At 38.0% G+C, this 25,517-nt stretch overlaps 1 protein-coding gene across 1 annotated transcript in view; it reads left to right on the top strand.

The window, feature by feature from the left end:
- Positions 1-25,517, top strand: part of LOC126095200 (ras GTPase-activating protein 1) — a 175,390-nt gene that overhangs the window by 70,181 nt on the left and 79,692 nt on the right. Inside the window, exons 9-13 of the mRNA XM_049909932.1 lie at positions 7,874-7,986; positions 14,040-14,159; positions 14,476-14,596; positions 16,277-16,497; positions 25,246-25,450. Of these exons, the coding sequence (XP_049765889.1) occupies positions 7,874-7,986; positions 14,040-14,159; positions 14,476-14,596; positions 16,277-16,497; positions 25,246-25,450 (780 nt within the window). The remainder of the gene's footprint in view (positions 1-7,873; positions 7,987-14,039; positions 14,160-14,475; positions 14,597-16,276; positions 16,498-25,245; positions 25,451-25,517) is intronic.

The following is a 25,517-nucleotide window of genomic DNA, read 5'->3' as shown; positions in this document are numbered from 1 at the left end:
TAAAACTGAGTTACTCACAACACAGCCATTTGAACTGGCAAACAAGTAAATGGCTGTCACACGCGAAGTCTCGCTCACAACCGACATGAATTTCAACTTGATCACACCACTGTAACAGTCACGCAGTGTATAGGACTTTTTAAATGATCCTTATATTTTCTTTTTATTTTGTGAGCTTTTTATTGTTTAAATCCTTAACTTAACATTTTATGCCAAATTATGTTCCAAAAAATAATTTTTTTATTGTTGTTGTTGTTGTTGTGGTCTTCAGTCCTGAGACTGGTTTGATGCAGCTCTCCATGCTACCCTATCCTGGGCAAGCGTCTTCATCTCCCAGTACTTACTGCAACCTACGTCCTTCTGAATCTGCTTAGTGTATTCATCTCTTGGTCTCTCTCTACGATTTTTACCCTCCACGCTGCCCTCCAATGCTAAATTTGTGATCCCTTGATGCCTCAGAACATGTCCTACCAACCGGTCCCTTCTTCTTGTCAAGTTGTGCCACAAATTCCTCTTCTCCCCAATTCTATTCAATACCTCCTCATTAGTGATGTGATCTGCCCATCTAATCTTCAGCATTCTTCTGTAGCACCACATTTCGAAAGCTTCTATTCTCTTCTTGTCTAAACTATTTATCGTCCATGTTTCACTTCCATACATGGCTAAACTCCATACGAATACTTTCAGAAATGACTTCCTGACACTTAAATCAGTACTCGATGTTAACAAATTTTTCTTCTTCAGAAACGCTTTCCTTGCCATTGCCAGTCTACATTTTATATCCTGTCTACTTCGACCATCATCAGTTATTGGGCCCCCTAAATATCAAAACTCCTTTACTACTTTAAGTGTCTCATTTCCTAATCTAATTTCCTCAGCATCACCCGACTTAATTCGACTACATTCCATTTTTTTTATTAATGAAACAATTCTAAAGGGTGTATCAAAAAGAATCATTCGATTAAAAAAAACATAACTATTATGTTAGTTGATATATGTGCATGAGCAACGTACTGTTGGAAGGAGTAAACTGTAGAGTTTTACATGGTTCCCGCAGTAGTAGCAGTGTGAGCCCACTTCAGCTCTAATAAAAGTGGTGTCTGGCAACAGAAAGCATTTTGTGTTCTACATTTTGCACAGTGCTAATCAGTAATAACTGTTCAGCATGACTTTCATACTAGGTGTGGTGTTGATCCTCCTAGAGCACAGAGCATTAGACGATGGCCCGAACAATGCCGAAAAACAGGTTGTTTGTTTAAATGCAAATCGCCGGGCTGCCCCCGAGTGTCTCACACAGATGTCAAACACATCTGCAATATTTTCACGAGACTCCAGAAATCCATTCACCGCGCAGTTAGACAGCTCAACATTTCTCGTGAGGACTTATAAAAGACTCTGTTTATATGCCTCCGTTACTGACAACAATGAATGAACTGAGGCATTGCATAACAGCAGCTGTAGAAGCTGTAACTCAGGACATGCTCACTGCAGTCTGGGAACAATTTGAATACTGTATTGACATATGCTGTATTGACATATGCTGTTCACCATACAGAACACCTATGAAAAGGTATGAAACAAAATTTTTTGAGTTTCTCGTTCATCAAAGAACAAAATTAGTTGTACATGTTTATTAGTTTCAGAAATATAGACATGCCAAATCGGATAATTCTTTTTGATACACCCTGTATAATGAATGACATTGCATGTAAAGACAGCTTTTAAAGCTCAAAATAATGAGTTGCAATATTTTGAAAATCACCAGTAATAAAATCCCATATGTGCTTGTGCACTTGACTTTGACTAGTATATCCTGAAACTTGAAGTCACTTTTTAGTTTCTGTGTAGCTGTTAAGTCTAACCACATATTTCTCAACTGTTTCCTGTGAACATAAATCTTTAGAGCTTTTGAAGCTCAAAATAATGAGCTACAAAATTTTGAAGATTACCGATAGTAAAATCCCGAGTGTACTTGTGCACTGGACTTTGACTAAAATATCCTGACACTTGGTCGTTTTTTAGTTTCTGAATAGCTGTGAAACCTGTCCATGTATTTCACAACAGTTTCCTGTGAAGATGAATGCCGGGGGAGCTGGCTGGAGTATAGCCTACGTGTACCACTGGTGAGCATTTGTCACTCAACTGATGAACTGTCTTCACTTTTACTCTGTAATAAAGTAAAATCACATTCCTCTTCACTTTCTGAGCCGCTAAATGCAATGTCAAACTCTGGATCACTATAGCAATCCTTTTTTTTGGAAGCATTGCCTAAATGCTGATACAGGAGAGAGTGTGAAAGAACACTTCTTGTCATTGAGTATCCAGAGCTGCACATAGTAAAGTCGATATCTTGCAGCAACAACCTCAAACAAAACCCAACAATTTGCCTATGAATGGAGTACCTGATGCTCTTTAGTGTCCAAACATGTAACTATCAGTGCTGAAATGGATATAAGCAATGTTTTATTTTTTGAAGGTCTGTTCTTCAGTTGCCCAAGTGTACTCTGGATCATAAATTTCTGTCAAAACAATAAAAATGAGGTAACTCGGTATTTTATGTTAAGGGGTTAATTATCTCCATTCTTTGCGTAGCAATCCAGTTGCTTTATTGTCAATATTCTCTCTATCTTTGATACTTGTTTTTCCTTGTTTCTTAACAGCTTTTTTTATTTGGCTACTGCTTTATCAGTAGTTTCAGACTTCAAGTGCATTATATGATGACTTTTGAGTCGCTTTCGGGATTATCCAATAGCCAAAACCTCATCCAGTGATTGGCTTGGTTATTTCAGTGCTTGAATCTGTATCTCATTATATGGAACAAGGCCAACATCATGAATTGTGTATTAACATGTCCACATTTCATTTTCATATTTATTTTTGAATGCTAGCTCAGGCCATTTGTGATCTGCTAGCTAAGAGCTGTTCACTTAGCTGTCTCGCTTCCTGTGTTGCACAAATTCCAGATGAGTGGCCACTATAATTTGTATTTAATCAGAGAAACATTCAGACAATTTACAACAGACATCTACTGTGGAAAATATAACAAATTTAGTTTACAAAGGGGTTAAAACATCACATTGCACATGTCAGAATTGCTAATTCCCTCGATATACTTCTGCAGCAGGCACTGGTGAATGTCACCTTCTTCCTTCTGTGCATCAAATCGAGGAAACGTGGCTGGCAGCAGAGACAACACTGATTTAGCTCTGAGAGCTGAAGCTTATTGTTTTAGTAGCCAAGCCACCCACTGGTGCTATGCTATATGAGTTGCTGCTGTAGTAGAGTTTCACAGTGCTGCTGTTGCAGTTGCAGGTGTCATATTTTCATAAACTCTAGACACATTTCTCTGATGACTCAGTTCAATTTTATTGTTCTGAGAAAGGAAAAACAAACAATTCAAGTTTATGTGTATTTATTAGTACTATCACAATGATGATCAGCTGTGTAGTAATCTTCATATGTTCCACACAGCAGATTAGTAATCTTGGGTGACAGTAATACTTCGTCTACACGTGGTAGGTGTTCCATTCAAGTGATTGTATTTATATAACTCAGTCATGTCTGTGTGTACACTGCTGACATCGTACTTTACAATTGCAGAATGCTAGATGCTAATTCACTGCTGCTCGGTGATTATTTAGTGCATACTGACTGGAAACTGTGCTAACTGACACAGAACTTTTTATAATGTCTGCTGGGCACCAACTGACTGTGCATTTGTGAGCAGTGCCTATTTAAATACACACCTAGGACAGTTATCATAAAAGTTTAATATACAAGGATATTAATTATTAAATAATAACATAAAAACTGAGAGCACATACACATTAGGCATTGAAGCCGTTCTCATTAACAGTAACCTCAAAAAGGTGTAAATGATAGGTTCATATCACAGAAGTATGGATACATACCGGTTTACAAAAGTCCACCAAGATTCTTCTATAAACTCAAATTTTGTAATTGAAATACCGTGTGGTTAAAATTAAACTGATGGTGTCCTGAGTGCTCCAGTGTGGGCTGTATACATCGTAGGATGCTGAAACATGATAGGTATGTTTATTAATCGGTTCGTTTGTGAAATGTGCTGGAAAAATAATGGTTTCCCTTTCTGCCACCAGGCAGTAAGCAGTCAGAATGTGGTGTGCGTGCAGGAAGAGGAGAGGAATGGTCAAACACATCACAAGTTATCAACATGTCAACATGTGTTCATTGTGGTCTTTTGACTCAGCAATGTGCTGCATCTGTAACACAATGTGGTTGGCAGTTGCTTGCAGCATATCCGGTGTAATCAGAGTGATATGTCATCTTATTCTACCCTTCAGATCAGGAAGAGTCTGGATACATCCTTGACAAAGACTACCTTTCAGATATTCCCACAACCAGAAGTCACATGGATTTAGTTGGGGAATGTGGAATGCCACAAATCTCGAAATTACCTAGGAAATCTGCCACCTGACTAGTGACATGTGATGTTGCCCCATCTTGCATGAAAATAGTGGTGTGGACACAGTTGTGTTCTCGCAAAGCTGGAATCGTGTTGCAGAAGGCAGTCGTTACAAGATGCAGATGCCACTGTACACCTAACAGGCTCAGAAAAGTGGAGTGAGAATGAAGGAGCTTTTGAAACCATATTGCACAGTCACATAAGCTGAGTGCAGTGGAAGTTCCTGCACAACATGTGGTGTTGTAGCAGTTCTGCCCATTCATAACACCATGCAGAGTAAAATATGCCTCCTGTGTCCAAAGGTCAGTCCCCATCCATGTCTTATCCATTTTCATGTGTGCCAAAAACTGAAGGGCAAAGTGACAGCATTGTAGCCTATCTTGCGGCTTCATTTGCGCACATTCTGAATCTTGTAGGGGTACCAGTGTAACATGTGCTGCAAAATCTTTTGAACTGTTGACCGGGAGAGAGAGAATTCCCGTGACACAGCTTGAGTGCTGGCTGCAGAATTTGAGGCACATGCTATACGGTCAGCTGTAGCTACAGTAATGTCGGCAACAACTACCATGGGAATGGGCCACCCCACTCTCTGCGCCACCTAATTCGCGTGTTTCTTCAATTTTTTTAGCTTGTTTATTGACACTGGGCCACTTCGTTCTAATGACAACAATACTTTTGAAAAAAGATAACTGTGGAATTACACAGTTTTCAGGAAAGACAAGATGTTCTTTAGTAAAAAAAGGGAGGAGGGCTTTCAAATAAAGCATGCCAATCCTAAAACAGACAGTTATTAGTGAGGTCAAATTTTCAAGTGCAACATGGTCCTTGCACATTAGCAAGTGCTGTTGCTCAAGGAGCAGCTTCAATAGATTAGCTATTTTTTTGTTACACATAGCAGATGTTGTGCCAGTTCTAGGTGCAGTATGGTTTAATGTAACAGTGCCTGTAGATGTTGAAAATTTCTTTACATAAACTGTTTCAACATTAACTGTTTATGCTGTTGTTATCAGCTTCCTGTAAATAATACACTGAATTTGGAAAAATACGATTTGAATAAGAATTTGTAGATTTTATGTATGCATGGTGTATATATTGCGTAAATAAAAGAAAGCAGAAAAGGAAAAAAATGTATTTATATTAGGAGTATGACTATAGTATGTGGAGATATTCCCCTTGTTATGTTTTAGAATCTGGTTATAAATTATTTCTAAATAAAGTAACAAGGAATCTACAAAGAAGAACAGTGATGAAAAGTAAGCAGAGATACTACATGCACTGGCGAAACCTGGTGGTCACTTTGTATTTGTCTTGACACTAGCCCAGTGGGATGGCCTGCATGTCTCTCTTTGATGGAACTGTAGTAAAGTGCTCAGTGGAAGCAGTATCTGCAAGTTGTTATCTGACCTTTTTTCTGATACAATAAGACCATTCATTTGAAACACGAAGTGTTTTTCATGTGCAGCAAACAATGGTCTAATGTGTATTTGTTGCCTGGATCCCAACCAGATTACATCTGAGAGCTGAGCAGCAAGCAAATCACAAGTTTTCGCTCATGTCCTATAAAAAGATGACTAGGTAAATGCTTGAAGTATTTATATAACACTGGAATAGCAACACTATGAAATACAAATAGGATAAATTGCTTCTCACTATGTAGAGAAGGCATTGAGTGATTCACAAGCACATTTAAAGAAGCTATTGGACAGAATCCTTGTACAGATGTAAGAAAAAACATACACAAATGACTCATGCTTAGCGCCCACAGATGGTAGTGGCGCTGTTAATGGGAACTGTGTTTTTCTATATCTGGAGGTGGATTCTGTCCAGTAACTTATTCTACTTTTAAATGTGTCTTTCTGCCACTTAAAAGTCTCCTGTGTGTGGTGAGTCACAATCTATCCTGTTTAATATCATTGTTACTCCAGCCGAAATTTTCCACTATATGTAGCGCTGGAAATGACTATTTGGTTGGACACACAAAAGCATATGTTCGGTCGCATAGTGGAATTGAAACTATATTGTGTTGACATTCTTTAGTGCACATTTTGCAACAGTTTTTTTATAAAATGTTTCATTTGCATCATCATAAAGTTATGAAGCTGGACTCTCTTCAGGGAGCGAAATTCAGTAGCTTTTGCTCATACTAATTTTGCTAATTGCTAATTTTAGAAATAAACAAATCAACACATGTGCGTATTTCCACTCATTAATGTCTTGTGGCACAATTTTTATTTGGAAAGAAAGTACTGATTGCTCAAATGGAAGCAGTAGGAATAATATGTAGTGTTCACCCACAAACACCGTACAGACACCTATCAAGGAATTTACATTTTAACCACAACTTCACAATACGTATATTTCCTAATGAAATTCATCAGAAATAATCAATCACAATTTTATAAGAGGAACAATGTCTGTAGCTGCAACACCAGAAGAAAACCTGAGCTTTATTACTCATTAATGAAACTGTCACTGTCCAGAAAGGAGTTAAATATGCAGCAGAATAACCTTTGACAATTTGCCCAGTAACATAATGCATATGTGTAACAGGTAGAGAATCAGCCTAAAATCATTTCTTCTGAACAGCTCCTTCTGTTGCATAGATCAAGTTTCAATAAAACTTGTTGCGTGTGTAGCTTAAAAAAAAAAAAAAAAAAAAAAAAAACTAAATTTAAGTGTATCGGTAGTTAAATGAGTAGTATTAAAGACATTTTTTTTTTTCATTCTTATTATGTTTAAAGACAGTGTGCTCTGTAAATTACCTGTAAATGACCACTTTGTAGCCCTACTGACATAAAAGTCATATATATAACCTGTAAACTGACTCGTGCCCATAATTTCAATAAAATTCATGCTGGTGATCTAACACACATGTATCATAACTAATAAGAGTTAATGAACACTGTTGAAAAAATAACATTCAATTTGAAGGCACATGTTCTTGCTTCAGAATCTTGTACTGTAAATGTTAAATCATCATGAAAAATACTCGATTATTTGTTTTCTATTAGTAGTTAAAATGTTTAGAATTTTAAATCATTTATGAAATGTTATGGCTATCTGTTACGTGGAATAAATACTCTGTATAAAAGCCCAGAGATTGCTGTTTTTAAGCCAGTGACATAATGTGTATGGCTTTTAACAAAATTTAATTTATTGGTATAGTGTAACTAATTAATAAAATTCCAGAACTGGTTTGATTTTGCTATACATGGGCAAGCCAATGGTAGAGCAAACTGTTTAAGGACACACTGTCCTCTCTCAGTGTAGTTCATGAACTGAAGCTCATGATCCAATCAGAATAAGAGATATTCAGCTACTTGCAACTAGTGTTAATTGTTACCCAAAATATGATTTGATATTTATACTACCTTTTCCATTCTCCAACATATGGAAGTTGTTAATTTGTTTTGTTTTATGTATATGTAGGACTGGATAACAGCACTGAAGCCTCTTTGTGTAACACAGCAAACAAGATCACCCAAGGTGCAAAGGTTGAGAGAGTTAAGGTGCCTGCAGCTGCATATTCTTGATGCTCATAGGTAATACATTTCCCTGAGAATGGTTATTCTGTCAGTTAATTGAATGTATTCCAGATATTTGTATAAGGTAGCAAAGTCACAATTAATATTTGTATTCAGCAATCATAAAATATTCAACTGCCATTTCTGATTTTCATGTGCACAACACACACACACACACACACACACACACACATACACACACACTCTCTCTCTCTCTCTCTCTCTCTCTCTCTCTCTCTCTTTCTCACACACTCCCACTCTCACTCACACTTTAATGTTCTTTTGGGTGCAGGATGTTTCTGTAAGTTGTATACACTATCTCATCAGAAGTATCCAGGTGCTCCTTTGTAATGTGAAATTGCCCACTAGATGTCATGAGAGGTGGACCTGCCAGTATAAAAGGAGGTAGGGAGCATTGTGTTGTCATTAACTGATGCAGTGACAGCAGAATGAATAAGTCAGGAGAATTCAGTGACTTCGAATGTTGACTAGTTACTGGATGTCACCTGAGTAACAAATCCATCAGGGACATATTAACCTTTCCAAGTCTGTCCAAGTCAACTGTTAGGAACACAATTGTGAAGTGGAAATACAAATGAACCATCACAGCAAAACCAAAACCAGGCAGATCTCATCTGGTTGATGGATAGGGAACATCAAGTATTGCAGAGGGCAATTGTAAAAAATCACACGAAATTAACGAAATTGCTTGTGAGTCCCAAGGTGTTGTCAGCTATCCAGTTAGCACAATGACTGTGTGTCGGGAATTAAAAAGAATGGGATACGATGGTTGAGAAGCTTGTCATTGATCACACATTTCTGTAATCAGTGATAAGTGACACTTGAGGTGATGTAAAGAGTGATATCACTGGGTGACTGGGAACAAGTGATGTGGAGTGACAGACCACACTAAACCGAGTGGCAATCCAGTGAAAGGCTTTGGGTTTGACAAATCCCTGGCGAATGTTACCTGCTATCATGTAGTGCCGACAGTGGAGTACCGAGAAAGTAGTGTTCAGTATGTGGGTGTTTTTCGTGGTTAGGGTGTGGTCTCCTTATTTTGGTTAAGAAAACACTGAGTGTATAAGGGTATGAAAATGTTTTACAGCATTGTGAACTGCACGCTGTATAGGAACAGTTCACTGATGATGATTGTTTGTATTGGTATGACTGTGCTACCTGCCATAAAACAACTTCCACAAGGCAATGGTTTGTGGACAGCAGCATTCCTGAAATGGGCCGCTATGCCCTGTGTCCTGAGCTGAAGCCAATACCACACTTTCGAGACAAGTTATTGTGTTAATTTCACTCCACACCCCAGCATCCGACATCGACATCGAGTATGAGCTACCGTTCCTCAACAGGCATTCAGGCAGCTCATGGACAGTGACCCCAGCAGAGTTCAAACTGCCATAAAGCTGAAGGGCGGACACATTCATAATTATGTTCACTAGTAGATGTCCAGATACTTCAGTTTAGTGTATATTAATGCCAACAGTTTGTCTATGTTCTGAGATATATTGAGCATTATTGTCGGCCTTTTGTTATGATAACAGAGAATGCTACAGAGGTACGGATTATTATTAGGGACAGCCCGTGACTTAATGACTATTAATAACGTAATCCTGTAAAGACCTGAAATGTCAGGTAGCACAATTCATTAATTTGGGCCAAACAAAACGGTTTGTGAAGGCCTTAATCAAAGACGGATAATGTTTCAAATGTTACAATGAGAAGTCTCCCCATCTACTGAGTGTGACATTGAGGAAGGCATTTTTGTCGAACCAAACATTCGAAAAATTATTTTCAATCCCAACTTGTGTAATTGATTAGCATAACTGACTCATATTGTACTTGTGTCATAACAGCAATTGGAAAATTTCAAGGTTCATTTTATGAATATGAACAGTTGTATTGATCTCCCTCTGAAATATTGGGCAATATCAGTGAGAAAAAAGGAGAGCACATTCATCAAGACATCAAAGAACTGGAAAGATGGTATGAAGGCCGCTAGAATACTGATATGATGGGAGGCTGTTCTTAGTCACTTTTGATAAGATGTACAACTGGCAGTTCATAAGACAAAAAGCTATATTAGATGTGTTAATGAGAAGAGAGGAAGAAAACTGCTGTATCTCGCTACTAGGGTCTGTGAGTGTGAGTGAGTGAGTGAGTGAGTGCGCCGAGAGTAATGTCGCTGTGTGCGTGTTTGTAAATCGACTGACAATCGTATCAACACAGGCCAGCTACTAGAAGTCACCTGTGGGAAGTGTGCACATGGCACGATCTCTGTCACACAATGTACCAGCGATTCACGCCTATATACGCACAAAGCAGCACTGACTCACTCTCACTGTGTCCTTTTCGTTTGTATCACTCACATCAGTTGTTCTGTATCATTTATGTTGCATATTCCATACGATTCTTTTGTCTTGTTGTGTGGAGTCACAGGACACTTATTTCCGTTATTGTTCAGAGGTTTATGAATAAAGCTATAATTGTGTTATTCGGATCGGTTTCATGTATTACTTGGTTACTACAAAATTGGTCAATTTAAGTATGCACATGTGGCAACACTACTTTCGACACACACACACACACACACACACACACACACACACACACACACACACACACACACACACTCTATTAGCAGGATACAGCAAAAATACAGTATAATTCAATAAAATCTTTGTAGATACTGAAAAATTAAATTACTCTTCATTCCAAATACATGTGTTCTGCAAATTTTCTCACACACACACACACACACACACACACTATTAGCAGGATACAGCAAAAATACAGTATAATTCAATAAAATCTTTGTAGATACTGAAAAATTAAATTACTCTTCATTCCAAATACATGTGTTCTGCAAATTTTCTAGTTTATAATAAAACCCCATTGTGACAATACAGCAAATAATAGTAAAAACTTGAGATCAAATACATATTCAGTGCCAAAAATACCATAGCAGTAAGTTGTTACCTAACAAAGAAGAATAAAAATATTTTTTTGTTGTGTTGTGTTTTGGTACTCTCCACTTTTAAGTTCTTAATTTGTAACATTACTTTATCAGCTTCATCTGCACCTACAATGTTGTACTGCTGCTGTTATTTGGTTGTTACCATGCTGACAGAAAGTTTACATACAGTCTTAATTTTTGTGTGGCACATTTTTTATAGGCTTTCTTTTGAAAATTTAGTAATCTGCAGTGCCCAAGAACCTCCTACACATAATCACAGACTGTAGCAAAGCTGCTCACAATTACTTTTTCAGGTGTTCATATTTTCAAGTGGTACCACTGGTGCAAGATTGCAGTAGAGACCAAACATTCACAATTCCCTGCACATCAGTGGACTGCTAAACTGAAGCTCCTTTCTACAAATTTGTATTTTTTCAAGACTCTGTGATAAGTACAATTCTACTAATGTGCTCTGACTCTTGATATTCAATTATTCATCAGTAACATTCGAGCTGTTTTATTACAGAACAGTATAATTACATATACCCAAGTTGTATAGATTGTGCCTATACAACATCTGACAAAAGATTTTGCTGTTTGTAGCTCATCAAAGACAATTTTTTTATCTCTTCTGTAAATCAACCATCAGATAGAACTACAGGTAAAAGAAACTCACTCTCTCTCTCTCTCTCTCTCTCTCTCTCTCTCTCTCTCTCCCCCACCCCACCCCCCCACCCCTCCGACCTTCAAAATTAAGGATGTGCTATATACACTGAAGAGCCAAAGAAACTGGTACACCTGCCTAATAATGTGTAGGACCCTCACAAGCACGCAGAAGTGCTGCAACACGCCATGGCATAGACTCAACTAATGTCTTTAAGTACTGCTGGAGGGAACTGACATCATGAGTCCTGCAAGAGTACGAGGCGGTGGAGATCTCTTCTGAACAGCACATTGCAAGGCATCCCAGATATTCTCAATAATGTTCATGTCTAGGGAGTTTGGTGGCCAGCGAAAGTGTTTAAACTCTGAAGAATGTTACTGGAGCCACTCTGCACCAATTCTGGATGTGTGGGATGTCGCATTGTCCTACTGGAACTGCCCAAGTCCATTGGAATGCACAATAGACACAAAAGGATGGAGGTGATCAGACAGGATGCTTCCATATGTGTGAACTGTCACAGTCATGTCTAGACATATCAGGGGTCCCATATCACTGTAACTGTGAACAGTCCCCTGCTGACATGCACTGTCCATTGATTCATGAGGTTGTCTCCATACCCTTACACATCCATCTGCTCGATACAATTTGAAACGAGACTCGTCCGACCAGACAACATGTTTCCAGTCATCAAGAGTCCAAGGTCTGTGTTGACGGGCCCAGGTGAGGTGTAAAGCTTTGTGTCGTGCAGTCAGTAAGGGTACACGAGTGGACCTTTTGCTCCAAAAGCCCATATCAATGATGTTTCCTTGAGTGGTTCGTACTCTGACACTTGTTGATCACCCATCATTGACGTCTGCAGCAATTTACAGAAGGGTTGCACTTGTGTTATGTTGGACCATTCTCTTCAGTCATCATTGGTACCATTCTTGCAGGATCTTTTTCCGGTTGCAGCAATGTTGGAGATTTGATGTTTTACCGGATTCCTGATATTCACGGTACACTCACGAAATGGTCATACGGGGAAAATCCCCACTTCATCACTACCTTGGAGATGCTGTGTCCGATCGCTCATGCACCGACTGCAGCATGTTGTTCAGACTCACTTATATCTTGATAACCTGCCGTTTTAGCTGCAGTAATCGATCTAACAACTGCGCCAGACACTTGTTGTCTTATATAGACGTTGCTGACCACAGTGATGTATTCAGCCTGTTTACGTATCTCTGTATTTGAATATGCATGCGTATGCCAGTTTCTTTGTCACTTCAGTGTATAATGTGGCTGGTGTGCATTTTTATCATAGGTCATTCTAACATTCTCAGCAATGAACAGTTGTATCTGCATTGAAATGAAATGAAACGATTATCTAGCAGTAATTTATGCTAACTTAACTTCTGTGTAACCATAAAAATAAAAATTTGACCTTACACACTGATCAAAACTGTTTGTTATTACATGTTTGTCACATGACCATACAGCACTGCTACATGGCCATCAGCAGTACATTGGTTAAGATTTGGACAGCAGGCAGGGGTTTACCAATAATAAAAGGTCACACATGTACCCTGCACATCTTGAAAACTTCAAGTGGTGTGTATGCTTTCACCTGTGGATTTATGTACAGACATTTGAGCACACAAAATTGTATTGTAGTATCCAATACATGGCCTACTTCATTGCAAGTGTCAACTACCAAGTAATTGTAATCAAACTGTAATTATAATTTTTCATGTGTAGAGAAGACATCTGCATATAAATTGCAATAATATATGTGCAGATTATGATCAAATTTTAGATCCTCTTTTGGAAACGGACTTTAATTACCAAAGGTGTTATGCAAGAATGTAACAGTACAGTAGGGAGATCTAGTGGACAGCTGAAGACTCTGCTGCAAAACTGAACATTACATGGATAAATCCAACAGATATAACACACTAAAAACACACACACACACACACACACACACACACACACACACACACACACACACACACAAAATATTCAGAAATCAGTTATTTCTGTTCTCCTGTTGTCACTTTTTCAGTGCTTCCGTCCTTTCATTCTAAAAGGACAGACCTCTAGTTCCAACAGTTCTCTTACATCTACTACCTTCAGTGTATCGGAGGATTATGTAGTGACATAATATTTACCTTATTTCATACTGTGCCAATTTGATTCATCTAATTAGATATAGGTACTGATATATTGCAGCTGCTTTAAAATGTATGCCTAGTCATCAATTTTTTGTCCCTATTCCTTTGGAAATACTTTATTTCCCCTTCCCGGTTACTAAATTATATGTAATACAGAAACTGAATTGTGTTCATTCAAAGTAGTCTATTCTTCATATGTTTTGTGTGTTGTTTTTATTTCTTGTAGAATTCATGTGAGTGCATTTATTTATGGTCAATATGTGTTTGGTATTTCTTTCTTCCTCAGGTTGCCATACAAGTTAGTGCCAAACCCTTTTTGTATTATATCTCTTAATCAAGTGAAAGTGGCCCGTACAAAAGTAAAAACAGGACCAGATCCAGTCTGGGATGAGGAGTTTATTCTGGAGTAAGTGATATCTATATCTCATAAAACTACTTTTTTATCTGATGTACGTGTGTGTGACGTATTTTCGGCGTCTTTGCGCTGTCAGGTATTGCACTTAATTGACACTACTGAAGCATAATTTTAAGTCTTTTCACCTTTTTAATGTAGACTGTAGTCTCTCCAGAAGACTGCATTTCAGTTGGAATTGCACCATCTTACTAGTGAAAACAGTTTATCAAGCCAGAAAAGATTTTCGTTGTTGGAGTGAAATGAAACGTTACAGTTAACATAGAAATAACACACTTTACAGTCATCGGTTTTCTTTTTTTCTCCACAGTGATGTCCCACCAGATGTTTTAACATTCACTGTAACTGTGTACAACAAAGGAAAGCGTTCAAAGGATACCGAAGTTGCTGAGTTGACAGTGGAGCTCAGTAGTTTGACCAATGGGGATGAGGTACATTGATTGTGTTATATTTAACAGTATCATAGTTCTTAGATGCACATAAAAATTGATCTGAAAGTGGTGTTACACTAACCACTTTAGATATTATATGTAAACATCCTGATGTTAAATAAATAATTTCCGTGTTGCTAGCATTATGATTTTTGTATTATATGCCATCTTTTAGTTATTACTACGTTTAAACACAAAACATAGAATCCTCTAAACAAAGATCCATGTCATTAAGAAATCTGTTGAGCTATCTGCATTTTGTGGCTTCCTCCATTGTAGTACATGATTTTATTTTATTGCTCTTATTAATGCTTTCCTTCTTTAAGTACTTGCTGTGTAATTTTTTCCAGCTCTACACGAATCATCTCCCATACTTCTACAGTTTAATTGTATTATTTCCCACATGTCAGCATTGCCCTGCCTCCAGAATGACATCTCATTTTTTTGCTTTGTGTGGATTTCCTTGGCCATTTGCTGTATGACTTAAATCAGTATCACTGTTCAGTCACTATATGATACTCTCACTGTAAAGACCAAGAAATAAGCCCTGTGATGTTGATAAGCTATCTAGTTGGATAGTGCCCAATACTTTCAAGTTTTGTATTTGTTCTATAATAAATATGAAACGTTGCAGCATTTCATTTCTGTTCTGGAATTGGAGAGCTTTCTGTATAACTTGAATGGCGAAGGAGGAGGAGACAGTCAGCGTAGATCGGAGATAGTACATTAGTAAGCACTTTATCAGCTTCAATGATGACAGAAGGGGTGGAGTGATTAGTAAAAATTGATTTATAGAAACATAGAAATGAAAGATGGGAATAATAATGCAAAAAAGAAAAGAAAAAAGGAGAGATGGAGGAAAGGAGAGGCAACGGGGGATAAAAAATTAGTTAAACTAGAAACAGGAGGAAATGAAAGTTACATAAATAGCTAAACTTTACCATACAGAAAAATTCTGTTTATTAACAGAATTTAACTACAGTAGGGTGACATACTGAGAGGATTTTTATACTGGATGATTGTGCATAATGAATGGTCCTGCCATAAGTGGGATTAATGCAGAAAAGAAAAGTAGATAACACAACATTTGTAAGCAAAATTTCGAGGTCAAGTGTGATGTAACAGTTCTGAAACACTGTACTCATATTGGAGTGATATACCAATATTGGAACAGTATGGTTTCAAATCGAAGTTTCCTTTTAAGATTCTCCTATTGTGTCTGTAAATAAGTTTGTGTGATTGCTTTCACAGTTATTCCAGCAAGTTCACAGTAAATTCCGTTCAGACTCTTCGTCTGAAGAACTGATAACTTACATGTTCTGTCATGTTAAAAGCTGACAACAACAAAAATGAAAAATGGGGAGGGTGCAATAGCTTTAAAGATGTGTGTACTCTGCAATGCCTCTCCTGTGTTTATAAGATTTTCACATTTAGAGTAGTGTATCAGCTTCTGCTCTGCTTTCTCCAAAAATGCTATGTATGCAAATGTTGTTGATGTGTTGATTTTATGGTACATTAATATAGCTCTGTCTGCTTAAGAGCTATGCTAATGTATTTGTTAATTCAGTTTTTTTGCAGTAAATTGTCATTATTCAGTGATAATTTATATATTTTCTGACGTCATGTTCTGCACTCAAAATGTGGAATGGATACAGCTATGTCATGTTTTTACCTCTTCAGACAGAGGACTGGTACCAGCTATCGGGCATCACACCAATCGGCGAATGGGGCTCACTACGTCTGCGCACAAGATATCTCCATGACCTTATAATGCCACAAGAAGAGTACTCTCCACTGCAGCAGTTGGTACTGGATCCATCTCTGGAAGTGGTTCGAGCTTTGGCAGACACATGCCACTTGGACAGAGCCCCACTGGCTACTTCTTTGCTGCGTATTTTTAGGTATGATTTTGCAGTGTAATTTTTTCTTTGAAGGAAAATATTTTTATGCTTTGACAGTAAGTGTGTATCCATTAGCCAAGTATTTTAACTGGTGGCAGATATGATGGGTTCTTTTAATTTAATGAATGTGCTCATCTGTTTTCAATCAGTGCCACATTTTTTATTTCACTTACAAATAATTTTCAGCTACACTAGCAACTACTACTTTTAGCATATTCATTTCCAAGTTGTGTTGTTGTTGTTTGTGGGGGTGGTGGTTGTGTTTTTTTTACTCCCCCCCCCCACCCCCACACACACCTACACACACACACACACACACACACACACACACACACACACACACACACACACAATTATGAGTCTGGCTCCAGCTGCCAGAAACTGTGGTCGTGTGTGTGTGTGTGTGTGTGTGTGTGTGTGTGTGTGTTTGTGTGTGTGTGTGTGTATGTGATTGTCCGACGGTGTTTTTGTTGTGCCCTTTTGTGCCCTTCTGCGACTCAGCATCTCTGCTATACTATGAGTAGCAACTATTCCTTTCATTATATTGATACTTATTCCAATGTAACATTGTTACGGTCCATCCTAGATTTTCCATTGTTTAACAAAGTTATTCTCATACAAATAGAACTGTTTCATTAGGGAAGTAATACATACTTACATTTATTTCCCCCTACTTTAAAAATTTTCCTTTAACATAAAACAGTTAAATACTTGAAGCTACAACTGTTATTTAGTGCAAACTCCAACATAAGAAATTCTCCTAGGGGATTAAATCAGCTTTATTTTAATACAAAATTAAAAACCTTGACAATATTTTCATAGTAAAATTATAGCTTACAGCAAACATTATGCTGCCTCATGATTCATCTTATGTGTTGTAACTATTTCTTCCAATGATGTATTATCTGCTTTACCTTGGTGTGACCGTTGTTCTCTCCAACTTTTTTCTAATTGCTTTAAAATCCAGAATTGCTACACCACATTTCTAGGAGTAACTTGTGATACTACTTTCGAGTTAACAAATTGTGTATTATCTCATCACTAAATATAAGAACTGCATTATATGACTACTGTCAACATTCTGTATGCAGGATAATAGTAGTCTGGCAAAAGTTCATTCCTTTGCATCTGGCAGCATTCCTTCATTGTTAATATTACAATGCTTTGGTAGTCTGTGAATCTCCAGGGCAGGCTGGTGAGGCCAGCGATCCATGGAATACATATTTGTGCGTCTGAGTAGATATTTTCAATTGTGAAATCAGTGCTATAGCCATCCCATGTTGAAAGTGCACATTGTTCCTTAAAATAGCTTGATGATGATGATGAAGTCCCATACTCCATAACACAGCGTAGAGGATGGTGTGGGAGACTCACACCGCTGTACTAGGCAAGGTCCTAGTGGAAGTGGTTTGCCATTGCGTTCCTACGGCCGTAATGGGGATGGATGATGATGATGATGATGATGATGATGATGATGATGAAGACAACACAACACCCAGTCATCTCGAGGCAGGTGAAAATTCCTGACCCTGCCGGGAATCAAACCTGGGACCCCGTGCTCGGGAAGTGAGAATGCTTCCACGAGACCATGAGCTGTGGACTAATATAGCTTTTTCCATACAAAATAAAAATAAAATCTCCACACAATATCGGTACCTCTAAATTCAAGAAGTTATAAAATAACTTTTTGTTATGAGTATCGTTTATAAGAACGTGTAGGGATACATACTACTCTTCTAGTGGGATGTTTATTGCCTCAAAACTCTACAGTCTTTCACATCATATAAGTATATTAATTATCCTAAATTAAGAGCAATGCACTGTCCATAGGGATCCAATGACGAAAAGATATGTTTCTTCAATGGTACTTCAGAAGGTGGTACCAAGAGGATTGCTGCTCATTTGGAATTCAGTGTAACAGATGAGTAGGGTGCCGCAGTGGCAGTATTTGAATGTGGGAAAAACAGTAGAGAGATACAGTCACTCAGAGAGAGGAAGAAATGATAGAAAAAGGAAGATCAAGGGAGCCTGAGCCAAAGGAGGATAGAAGATAGACCCTAAATGTGGGACCAAGCACACTGGACTTGCATTTGGGAGGACAACGATTCAATCCTGTGTCCGGCCATCATGATTTAGGTTTTCCATGATTTCCCTAAATCACTGCAGGCAAATGGCGGGATGCTTCCTTTGAAAGGGCACAGCCGACTTCCTTCCCCTTCCATCCCTAATCCGATGAGACAGATGACCTTGCTGTCTGGTCTCCTTCCCCAAGACAACCCAACCTAAAGGTGGATATCCTTCCCCCTCCTTGTACTTCAGTGGCACACTGGAGGATAGTGGTGTTTGCCAGTCCTGCAGTACATACACTACCAGCATCACCCACAAAGTACTTTAATTAGGTTTAACTCCTTGTTATAGAAACTTGTTACATCAATCCTCTGATCATTTTTTGTACTCTCCTTTAGTTGGTTGCCGTCAGCTGTGTTCTCCTGATCGTCAGGCACAATTTATACTTTGTGCATAACAATAATAATGATATATCAGCAATATTAGTGTGTCATCTAATTTAAACACTCCATAAAATTATTACTATTACCACCTATCCAGTAGAAAGTAGTAACAACCCTTGTATATCATTATTTGTAATAAAAATTAAGTATAAAGCATTGTCATCTCATAGAAAAGTAATATAATTACTAATCTGCTTCATCATTAGTACTACATAGAATATTATAAATTGTTCAGTGCATTCCATTACTGGCATCCAGTACACTACTCCTATTTAAATTAATCACAGCCATAGCTAAAGGTAGACATAGGAACATCAATGGGAAAGTCTAATTACTCCAGCTACAAGATCTAAAACTGCAGATGAGATACTTTTTAATTGACCCCCTTCATTGCGGCTACTAAGAGTGTGTGATCCTAGTAGGCTGGTAGGTAATTTCTATTATGATCTCCCTTACTCATGTATTTTGGCCACCTGATCCTCTACATTCTCTATGTGACAGTCTAGCTCCCTTATTTTTCTCAACCTCAACTGTAGGATTTTTTTTAAAACACCTATTCTTATGTTACGTCAGCTTTCCATTCGTTTCATGTTGTTATGAAAAAGGCTGAGAGAGCGTTGTGGAAGATGGCAACATTTCAGCTGACTTTCAGAGACTCTGTTCTTCCAGAGTACTTTAAAGTCATGATTTATTACTTTAAAACACTTATAAGGTCTAGGCAGCATATAGAAATCATAGCCAAATAGCCTCTGAACCTGGCACTACAAGTTAGTCTTGTCAGTTGTGCATTAACTGTAGTGACAATTATACCATCTAGAATCAGGAGTGTCATATTACTTGAACGTGAAGAAGATCCAAAAAATTTAAGTGAATAAATTCATACCAAACAGCAAAGCAATAAAATCACACAAATCACAACAGTTCCCTAATTCTTCAATGTCTTTTGCTACTACTGTGAATAAACTAATGCTAAAAGTTAGTGTCTCCACAGACAGAGGCAATTTTACAGGAAATCTTAGTTGTGTCAGAAAAATCTGATTACATTTCTAGAGAGTCCATGTACAATGAAGGAACCATCATAGGTTCTCCAATTTGGTAACAAGATAAGGATAAAGGCACAGAAAGCCATTACTGTTAATAACTGCTCTGACGCAGCAGTGAAAAGTTAATGGGTGCAGGACACATTTGGAACTGAATCTCCTTTCACAGGGATAAGATCATTGTATTTGTAAAAAATGCATTTTGATCCTACTAATACTACTGTACCGTGGGAAGGTGCTGTATTCTTCACTTAGGTGGAATGGCTGTTTTTCTAGCTAATGCAGGTTACAGACGTTTAAGAGGTTGCCATTTAAGAGTCCACGCAACATACGAGATAACAGTATACTTATTGCCACAAGAAGCTATAGACTGTAGTGGTCTCATGGTCTCATAATACAGTTCCATTGCTCATTTCTCATAACAAAGTATTGTGAAGTATAATCCACTTGCCACTATAATGAAGGTGTCAAGAACCTCATGATAGTTCAAGAATTGCGTATTGTAAGCTCTGACACCAACACAAAAGCTCAGCAGTTCTGTAGGGCCATCTTCTGCCGTAAACCACTCACTGTGTTTCACAGATCTCACAAAAAAATGATTTGATGACATGTCTTAACAAACAGATGGTCCACATAAAAGTTAGATATACTTCTTGTCATTAGTCCGCATAACTATGTCTATACTGTGCAAACAGAGCTGTTTTGAAAGCTCAAGATCTGCCACATATGTATTTCCTTCATTTGTAAGTTTGTGATTCAGTCCAGTTGCTTTTGTTAAGAGCTAGTCATAAATAGTTACTCCCATTGTATCTAATGTTATGTTAACATGTGTTTCTAAAATTTACGTTACACTATTACTCATATATCATTCTGTGAAACCAAAGCCCAAAAATGAATTAGACACAAAATAACAACTGAGTTCATCAAGTTTATAACCTAAATGTTGCTGAAAGGTTTCTTAGAAATATTACTGAAATTTTGAAGAATAGAAGAAACATCAACACATTGTGAAACAGGAACTTCCCACTTTTGTAAAGTTTTTTACAGAAAGTATTGTTGAAAGTATAGAGGAGTGTGTGGGCCACTAACGGGTAACAAATCCAAAGGCCCAGGGTCAGTTCTCAGTTGATTCTAAGATTTTCTGTGTCCCTTATTGCTTGGGACAGGAAACAATCATTTTATTTTATTATCAGTTTCAGTGTTATTTTTTGTTTATTTAATGACTTGCACCAGACCAGTGAGCCACAAAATTACTGTTATTATTAGTGTTATTTTTTGGCAATTTTGTTTTTTTTCTGCTAATTTGGTAGTTTTCATATTTATACTTGATTACTCCCCCCATGAACCATGGATCTTGCCATTGGTGGGGAGGCTTGTATGCCACAGTGATACAGATAGCCATACTCTAGGTGCAACCACAACGGAGGGGTATCCGTCGATAGGCCAGACAAAAGTGAGGTTTCTGAAGAGGTGCAGCAGCCTTTTCAGTAGTTGCAGGGGCAACAGTTTGACTGATCTTGATCTGGCTTTGTAACATTAACCATAATGGCTTTGCTGTGCTGGTACAGCGAGCAGCTGAAAGCAAGGGAAACTACAAGCACAATTTTTCCCAAGGACTTGCGACTTTACTGTATGGTTAAACGATAAGCGTGTCCTCTTCAGTAAAATATTCTGGAGCTAAAATAGTACCCCATTTGGATCTCTGGACAAGGACGACTCGGGAGGACATTTTTATCAGGAGAAACAAAACTGGCCATCTACAGATCGGAGCGTGAAATGTCGGATCCCTTAATCAGGGAGGTAGGTTAGAAAATTTGAAAAGGGAAATGGATAGATTAAAGTTATAGTGGGAATTAGTGAAGTTTGGTGGCAGGAGGAACTAGACTTCAGGGTTATAAATACAAAGTCAAACAGGGGTAACGCAGGAGTAGGTTTGATAATGAATAAAAAAATAGCAGTGCAGGTAAGCTACTAAGAACAGCATAGTGAACATATTATTGTAGCCAAGATAGACACGAAGCCCACGCCTACCACAGTAGTGCAAGTTCATGGCAACTAGCTCCACAGATGACAAAGAGATTGAAGAAATGTATGATGAGAGAAAAGAAATTATTCAGATAGTGGAGGGAGACGAAAATTTAATAGGCATGGGTGACTGGAATTCGATAGTAGGCAAAGGAAGAGAAGGAAAACTAGTAGGTGAATGTGGAATGGGGGTAAGAAATGAAAGAGGAAGCCGCCTGGTAGAATTTTGCACAGATCATAACTTAATCATAGCTAACACTTGGATTAAGAATCATGAAAGAATGTTGTATATGTGGAAGAGGCCTGGAGACACTGGAAGGTTTCAGATAGATTTAGGAACCAAATTTTAAAGTGTAAGACATTTCTAGGAGCAGATGTAGACTCTGACCACAATCTATTGGTTATGAACTGTAGATTAAAATGGAAGAAACTGCAAAAAAGCTGGAAATTTAAGGAGATGGGGCCTGGATAAACTGAAAGAACCAGAGGTTGTAGAGAGTTTCAGCGAGAGCATAGGGAACGATTGACAAGAAAGGGGGAAAGAAATACATTAGAAGAAGAATGGGTAGCTTTGAGAAAAGAAATAGTGAAGGCAGCAGAGGATCAAGTAGGTAAAAAGCCGAGGGCTAGTAGAAATCCTTGGGTAACAGAACAGATATTGAATTTAATTGATGAAAGGATAAAATATAAAAATGCAGTAAATAAAGCAGGCAAAAAGGAATACAAAAGTCTCAAAAATGATATCGGCAGGAAGTGCAAAATGGCTAAGCAGGGATGGCTAAGAGGACAAACATAAGGATGTTGATGCATGTATCACTAGGGGTCAGATATATACTGTCTAAAGGAAAATTAAAGAGACCTTTGGAGAAAAGAGAACCACTTGCATGAATATCAAGAGCTCAGATGGAAACCTAGTTCTAAGCAAAGAAGGGAAGGCAGAAAGGTGGAAGGAGTATATAGAGGGTCTATACAAGGGCGATGTTCTTGAGGACAATATTATAGAAATGGAAGAGAATGTAGATGGAGATGAAATAGGAGATACAATACTGCGTGAAGAGTTTGACAGAGCACGAAAGACCTAAGTTGAAACAAGGCCCCGGGAGTAGACAACATTCCATTAGAACTACTGACAGCCTCGGGAGAGCCAGTCCTGACAAAACTGTACCATCTGGTGAGCAGGATGTATGAGATAGGCGAAATACCCTCAGACTTCAAGAAGAATATAATAATTCCAATCCCAAAGAAAGAAGGTGTTGACAGATGTGAAAATTACCGAACTGTCAGTTTAATAAGTCATGGCTGCAAAATACTAACACGAATTCTTTACAGACGAATGGAAAAACTGGTTGAAGCCGACCTCAGGGAAGATCAGTTTAGATTCCGTAGAAATGATGGAACAGTACTGACCTTACAACTTACCTTAGAAGATAGATTAAGGAAAGACAAACCTATGTTTCTAACATTTGTAGACTTAGAGAAAGCTTTTGACAATGTTGACTGGAATACCCTCTTTGAAATTCTGAAGGTGGCAGGGGTCAAATACAGGGAGCGAAAGACTATTTACAATTTGTACAGAAACCAGATGACAGTTATAAGAGTCGAGGGGCACGAACGGGAAGCAGTGGTTGAGAAGGGAGTGAAGCAGGGTTGAAGTCTATCCCTGATGTTATTCAATCTATATATTGAGCATGCAGTAAAGGAAACAAAAGAAAAATTGGGAGTACCAATTAAAATCCATGGAGAAGTAATAAAAACTTTGACGTTTGTTGATGACCTTGTAATTCTGTCAGAGACAGCAAAGGACCTGGAAGAGCAGCTGAACGGAATGTACAGTGTCTTGAAAGGAGGATATAAGATGAACATCAACAAAAGCAAAACGAGGATAATTGAATGTAGTCAAATCAAGTCGGGTGATGCTGAGGGAATTAGATTAGGAAATGAAACTCTTAAAGTAGTAAAGGAGTTTTGCTATTTGGGGAGCAAAATAACTGATGATGGTCGAAGTAGAGAGGATATAAAATGTAGACTGACAATGGCAAGGAAAGTGTTTCTGAAGAAGAGATATTTGTTAACATGAAGTATAGATTTAAGTGTCAGGAAGTTGTTTCTGAAAGTACTTGTATGGAGTGTAGCCATGTATGGAAGTGAAACACGGACAATTAATAGTTTAGACAAGAAGAGAATATAAGCTTTTGAAATGTGGTGCTACAGAAGAATGCTGAAGATTAGATTGGTAGGAGGTACTGAATAGATTTGGGGAGAAGACGGATTTGTGGCACAACTTGACTAAAAGAAGGGATCGGTTGATAGGGCATGTTCTGAGGCATCAGGGGATCGCCAGTTTAGTAGAGGAGGTCAGCATGGAGGGTAAAAATCATAGAGGGAGACCAAGAGATGGAAACACTAAGCAGATTCAGAAGGATGTAGGTTGTAGTAGGTACTTGGAGGGATTAAGAAGCTTGCACAGGATAGAGTAGCATGGAGAGCTGCAGCAAACCAGTCTCAGGACTGAAGACCCCAACAACAACAAACTTGGGTACTACAAAACTATTCAGTGTAATTTATTTTTCAAATTATAGATCTCTAAAAAACACAACATTTTTGGGAAAATAAAACAGTGGAAAATCCTGGATGGAATGTAACAATATTATGGAAAGGATAATTGCTACTCAACATATAGTGGAGATGCTGAGTTGCAGATAGGCAGAACAAAAGGACTGTCAGAAAGTAAGTAACTATCAGTCAACAATAAAAATAAACTGCTGCCCTCAGATTTAAAACATTTTTAAGTGGGAACCAAAAAAGTGTCAAATTTTGTGACATTTCATTAAAAAGAGAGAGAGAGATTTTTCATGAAAGTTACCTCTTGTTTTGCAATCCGTTTTAAACTATTTGTCGCCATTTAACTGGCTGGGTAAAGCAGTCCAAAAGGTTGGAGGAAGGCAAGGACATACCACCTAGTATACGACTACCTAATAAACTTTGTGGTGTTCAAACCAAACTTTGTTTTAAGGACAGCTTTAATTATAGAAAAGTATTCATATTCCTAGTAGTGTGAAAATGCTGAGTTTACAGTCAGTTTCACCTTGTGCTGTTCATGTAAATATCTTTGTGTAAATAACTAAAAGATCTTCGTGGAGGCAATTGGTATAGTAAGATAATTTTGTGTGCAGGTATGAGAGGAAGGAAGCTGACCTGTTGAAAGCACTAAATGAAGCTGAGATCGAGAAAGAAGAAGAAACATCTACGCTTTTCCGAGCAGCATCTCTCACAACTACCCTCATGGACTTATATATGAAATCTGTCTGCACTGGTTTTCTACAATCAGCTATTCAGGATACTATTTTAAAACTGCTTGAATCGAAACAGTCATGTGAGGTAAATATGCAAATAAGTCATTAAGACATCAGTAAAGCATTGTCTGTATTATAGCATCTCTCTTCTG

Source organism: Schistocerca cancellata, chromosome 8, assembly GCF_023864275.1.
Source record: "Schistocerca cancellata isolate TAMUIC-IGC-003103 chromosome 8, iqSchCanc2.1, whole genome shotgun sequence".
Classification (NCBI taxonomy): Eukaryota; Metazoa; Arthropoda; class Insecta; order Orthoptera; family Acrididae; genus Schistocerca; species Schistocerca cancellata.
This window is presented reverse-complemented; position numbering and strand designations above follow the sequence as displayed.